Raw genomic sequence first — 6000 nt, 5'->3', positions numbered from 1 at the left:
TATAAAATTCTCATGTCCATGTGTATGTGGACTCTGGGAGGCAGGGAGAGGATCCACACTAATCCACAGGCAGTGGATTAGTGGTTGCTACTAGGGAGGGTAATTCAGCCCTGAGGGAATGGGGTGGAAGGGAGACTTATTTTTCAGTTTACATATGTGTTGTGATGGTTTTAAAACGTAGCCCCAACATTCTCTGAGAGGTGGGGTCTCTGTCCCCTCCCACTCAATCTCAGTGGGTTTACACCTGCCTAGATCAATAAAGAACTGTAGAGGTGATGCTATGTGACTTCTAAGCCTAGGTCATAAAAGGTCATGTGGCTACATCTAGTTCTCTTTGTTTGCTTCCTCTGAAACAATCTCCGCCTCCAGCTCTACTCATGTTGGGAGAAGCCCAAGCCACATGGAGAGGTGCCATGTAGACACTGTGGTCCACAGTCCTGTCTGAGCTCCAGCTGATAGCTAATATCATATGCCAGGTGTGTGAGAAAGCCATCTGAGATGTTCAGCTCCCGTCGAGCGTTCAAATGACTGCACCTCCAGCCCCTGTGTGACCACAATGCCACCATACCAGAGATCCCAGGTAAAAACCACCCATCTGAACCAAGTCACACACAGAACTGCAAAAGACAGGAATACAATGCTGTTTTAAGCTGCTAAGGGTGGGAGTGGTCTGTGTGGTGGGCGTTGATATTAACGGAAACATATATATTAGCATACATACCACTATTCAAAATTAAGAGTATTTTCCTTGTAAACATACAAAGGGCAGTGCTACATGTTTACCCCTCACAAGGTACCGCCATTGTCTCCATTGCCAGATGAGAAAACTGGAGCTCTGAGAAGTTCTTGGGCTAGTTGTCCAAGAACACAGCTCAAAAGAGGCAGCCCTGGGATATGAAACTGGGAGACCTGCCAGCCCCGGGGTGTTCGCTCCTGGGACCCTGCTCCCATTCCTGGCTCGCTGTGCTGTGTGCCTCACTTTCCTCAGGGAGGGGGTGTGGAATAGGTGAGGGTTAGAAAGGCCCAGCCCACTCCAAGCCCCAAGCCGGTGCAGTGACACAAAGGGGTGAGGGTGAGCAGACATGGTGGTGGTGTCTGTTGGGAGCCGCCTCTACTTGGCTCTGGGAAAGCCAGTCCAAAGTTGCCAGATCTTTTAATTTTTTAAAGGCAACTAGAAATCAGATTTTTATGTGCAATCTATTCCTATTTCATTGTTGGCAACTCTTTTATTTTTTCTTTCTTGCTTTCTTTCTTTCTTTCTTTTTTTTTTTTTAACTGTGCAGGCTGAAAAGCAAAACAAAAACAAAAGCCTGCCGATTTGTCTTTCTGGACTAGGAGGTCTCCAGGGAATTTTCAACTCAGACATCTTGACTTTGAGCAGAACCTCTCTGGGGAGAGACTGCAAATCCCAATCCCAAGCGGCTCCTATCTGAGAAAGGAGAGGGTGGAGCCAAGGTGTAAATGCCTCAACCTCTCCCGCCACTCCCCTCCCCTCCCCTCCCCTTAGTGGAGAGGGAGCAGGGGGTGCTGGGGAGCAGGGGGTGCTGGGAAGCTGAGCCACAGGGAGCCCGGGGTGGCTGGCCATGCAGGAGGGCAGCCAAGCCGCCCTGAATCCGCCTCCTGAACCGCCCGCCTTCCCAGAGCTGTCCGTCAGCTCCCTGGGCACTCAGGGAGACTCAATTTCAGTTGCAATGGGAAACCGCCCTGGCCCCTCACCAACCGTTTCTCCACCTCTTCTGTTCACCCACTGCTTTTCTAATGGGAACCCTGCCCCTGCCTACTACCCCAGTCGACCATCCTTAGCAGAGCCCGGATTGGGCCAGACTTGGCTGTCTCTCTGGGCACCGCCCCCCCCTCCCCCAGCTACCTGCAGTGTCTTCCATTCCCTCCAGAGCCTGAGGCCCATTCTGTCTTCAGCTGACTTGTCTTCCTCAGATACAGCCTGGCAGAGCAGGGCGGCATGATTGATGAGCTAAGAAGCTCTGGCTGGCAGGCGGGTGGGCAGCCAGGCAGAGCCACGGCTCTCAAAAGATAGCAGAGCTGCCCGGTAAGGGGGGGCGGGGAGCCCCCACCTACCAACGCTACCATTGCCCAAGCTGTCACGGCAGTCACTCTGGGCAGAGCAGATAACCACAAGGGCCATTGGATACCGTGCGTCGCACACAAGGATCCTCAGTCACTGAGAGTGCTCCCTTCTTTCCCCACTTCAAAACAGAGACCCAAGAAATTGAAGATGGTGAGCTTCTGAAAGCTGGTATTGTCTGTCATTCAGTCATGCCACTCTGTCCGGGTGCTTATCATTTGCCCAATCATTCATTTGTTCATTCAAACATGAGGGTTTGCTGTGGGGATCAGCGTAGCATTGCAGTTGCTAGTGTGGTCTTGCGGGGGGTGGGGGGGGGGGCGGGGCGGGGCGGCAGGCTGTTTGAATCCAGGCTCCATGACTTCCTGGCTGTATGACCTTGGGCAGGTCACGTCACCTCCCCAAGCTGCCATTCCTCTCAGGTTCTGCTACAGTGAGATTCAGTCAGGTCCTACATGCAAAGTGCTTGGAACAGAGCCTGGCATATAAAAAAGGTAAATCTTTTCATTCATTCAACACCAAGTAACTGAAGGCTTGTGGGGCTATAGCTAGGATTGAGGCAGACGAGTGCTCTCATGCTATTTACCTTTGAGAGAAAGAAGACTGACAATAAACAAATAACTGAGCACAAGGAGGGAACAACACATGTAAGGATCCTGAGGCAGCAACGAACCTTGGAATTCAGGAGAGAGAGACTGAGCAGTGTGGCTAGCAAAGCAAAGAGGAGTGCCACCTAGGTGGGTCTGTCGGTTAAGCATCAAACTTCAGCTCAGGTCTTGATCTCACAGCTCATGGGTTCAAGCCCTGTACGGACTCTTGGCTGTCAGCACAGAGTCCGCTTTGGATCTTCTTCCGCCTCTTTCTCTGCCCCTACCCCACTCTCTCTCTCTCTCAAAAATAAATAAACATTAAAAAAAAAAAAAAAAAAAAAGGAAAGGGGACAGCGTAGGACAGGAGCTTGGGGCCCAGCAAGGACTTGTAGGCTGGAATAAAGATTTTATTTTAAGCACAGTGGGAAGTGACTGTGCTTTTGTTTTTGTTTTGCTTTTCAATCTGCACAGTTAAAAAAAAAAATTACTTGCCAATATTTAAAGCAGGGGAGTGGGCTGATGGGGGAAATGGAAGAGAGGGCCGCAGAGCTCTCATGGAGGCTGGCGCCAGGGCAGCGGTCATGGCAGATCCGGGATGGGGTGAGAAATAGAGGGGACAGGTCTTTTCCTGGATAGCCAGAGGAGAGAAATGGAAATCAAAGTGTCCACAATGATTCCTGGGCATTTTGTTTAAGCTGCTGGATGAACAGTGGTGCCATGAACTGACATGAAGCTGACTGCAGAGACAGTGTCTGGCAGGTCTATGGATGATTAGTATTTTGCTTTATTCAGTGAGTCAAGAATAAAGGGTAGGGGTGCCTGGCTGGCTTAGTTGGTAAAGTGTACAAGTCTTGATCTCAGGGTTGTAAGTTCAAGCCCCATGTTGGGTGTAGAGATTACTTTAAAAAAAATAAAATCTTTACGAAAAAAAAAAGAGGGGTTCTTGGGGGGGCAGTTCAGTGTCTTACTCTTGGTTTTGGCTCAGGCCATGATGTCAAAGTTTGTGGGTTCGAGGCCCGCATCACGCTCCGTGCTGACACTGACAGAGTAGAGCCTGCTTGGGTTTCTCTCTCTCTCTCTCTCTCTCTCTCTCTCTCTCTCTTTCTCTCCCTCTCTCTGTCCCTCTCCTGCTGGAGTGTGTGCTTGCTCTCTCTCTTAAAAATAAATAAACTAAACATTAAAAAAAAAAAAAAAACGAATAAAGGGCACAACACTTACAGGAAGTCAGGAAGTGGTCTCTGTCTTTAAGAACTTGTGGTCTATTTGGGGGATCAGGGAAATGAGCAGGCAGTGATGATCCATTCTGATGCCTGCTGTGATGGGGAAATAAAGGGTGAGCACGTATCCAAACATGAGGGAGGAGTCCTAGGCTGATCTGCTCCAGCCAGGCCCTGTCTCCAGCCTCCCTGCTTGCCTTCCTCCCTCCAAAGCTCCAGTACACAGGCCTTTCCATTCTTGCAACAAGCCATTTGCTTTCCTGCCTCTGAGCTATGCACATGCACCTGCAAGAGTGCTGCCCCACACCCTTCTAGCTCAGCCCTGTTTCTGTCCCTCTCATGTTCATTGCAACTTAAATTATTATATTGTTGTGTGTGTGTGTGTGTGAAATTGTTTAATTGGCTGTTTCCTCCCCAAAGAATCCATAAGTTCCCAGGGGACAGAGACAGAGTGTGTCTTGTTCACTCCTGGATCCCAAACCCTGGGCACAGCCTAGCATATGGTAAGTGCTCTGTAAGTAGAGAAGGAAGGAAGGAGGGAAGGAAGGAGGGAAGGGAGAGAGGAAGGAAAGGAGGGAGGAAGGAAGGAGGGAAGGGAGAGAGGAAGGAAGGGAGGGAGGAAGGAAAGGAATAAGGAAGGAAGGAAGCAGGGGAGGGAGGGGGGAAAGAAAAGAGGAAGGCAGGCAGGCAAGGCTTGAAAAAGAAATTGACTTAAATGGGCAAAGAACAGGGGAGGTAAGACTATTCCAAGCATAGGGAATGGCTTGTGCAAAGGCTAGGAGGTAACAAGACACGGTGTCATCAGAAAACGTAAAGGAATGGAAGAACTGCAGCCATCTGTGTTTGCTCTGTGCCCTCAGTCTGGCAGACAGGAGGTTCTCAGTAAGCATGGAGGTCTCTCTGCTCTCCTCCATGCTGTGAATAGACAAGCTGTAGCAGAATAGCACAGGGCCTGGGAACTCGTAGGGTAGGACAGTGCCTCATTTGCACACTGCCACCCCCGTCCACAGTGCCTGGCATAGACTGGCACATGGTAGGTGCCCAATAGTTGTGGAGGTTGAATGATGCTGGAAGGACATTCACCCCTCAGCCGAGAAAGTGACAGGATTGGATAATTCCAGAATGTTAGCTCCAGCAAGGCATTTACAGCTTAACTTGTACATGCCACAAATGAGGAAACTGAGGCTCACAGAGGGGAATGGATTCACGCAAGCTCACATAGCGAGTCAGTGGCAGTGCTGGGATGGGAGCCCAGGTGTCCTGATTGCTGATTCAGAGCCTCCTGCATCCTGTCCCCTCTTCTATCAATCTGCCTCCTTCCCTCTCCAGCCTCTGCCTTTCAATATGTCAGAAACCAGCAGATTGGAGCCAACAGGAAATCCCTGAGTGCCTTTTACCAGGGTGAAGGCATTATGTTACAGGGAGGGCAGATGGGGCGACCCATTAGTGAGCTAACACTGAGTTCCTGTGGGTTCCATTAGTGCCTCAGATTAACCCATTAGCACCCAGTGGAAGCCAGAAACACAGGGACCCCAGAAGGTTGAGTCACAGAGTAAGCCAGCTTTGATGAGGCTGAGGAGCAGAGTTGGAGGGACGGAAAAAGGGCCTGTCCTCTTTCCTTGGAAAAGGTTTTCCTTAGAGAGGGTGCCAGATAGTGTTAGGGGTGACAAAGAGCAGGCAGGATTCAGAATTGAGGTACTTCAGAGCTCAAGGGAGCTAGCTGAGCTGACCCTTTGTTCAGTGAAAACTGAACAGCAGAGAGAAGGAATTTGTCTCTAAGTCACTTATGGAGAACCCAGGGTTCCTGCCCATCACACTACATTACAGGACTCAAACGTGCTACTTTTTTTTTTTTTTTTTTTTGGTCAGGGGGAAATCGGAAGTTTATTCTCCCCCTCCCCCCAGTCTCACTGATTGCCAGTTTATTCTTAAAGTCAAGATGTTGCGATTCCCTTAAATCCTCCATTCAGTATGAAAAACAAGCTTTAGGGGCGCCTGAGTGGCTCAGTTGGTTAAGCGTCTGACTTTGGCTCTGGTCATGATCTCCAAATGTGCTACATTTTTAGCTATGGCTAAAAATACAGCCACCCATTATGGGGACATCATGCTA

At 49.8% G+C, this 6000-nt stretch overlaps 1 protein-coding gene across 1 annotated transcript in view; it reads left to right on the top strand.

Annotated features, from left to right (window-relative positions):
* Window positions 1-2000: 2000 nt before the first annotated feature.
* Window positions 2001-6000, top strand: part of FABP6 (fatty acid binding protein 6) — a 37904-nt gene continuing 33904 nt past the window's right edge. The window contains exon 1 of the mRNA XM_045503007.1: window positions 2001-2236. Within this exon, the coding sequence (XP_045358963.1) occupies window positions 2234-2236 (3 nt within the window). The 5' untranslated portion in view covers window positions 2001-2233. The remainder of the gene's footprint in view (window positions 2237-6000) is intronic.

This window comes from Leopardus geoffroyi, chromosome A1 (assembly GCF_018350155.1).
Source record: "Leopardus geoffroyi isolate Oge1 chromosome A1, O.geoffroyi_Oge1_pat1.0, whole genome shotgun sequence".
Taxonomy (NCBI): Eukaryota; Metazoa; Chordata; class Mammalia; order Carnivora; family Felidae; genus Leopardus; species Leopardus geoffroyi.
This window is presented reverse-complemented; position numbering and strand designations above follow the sequence as displayed.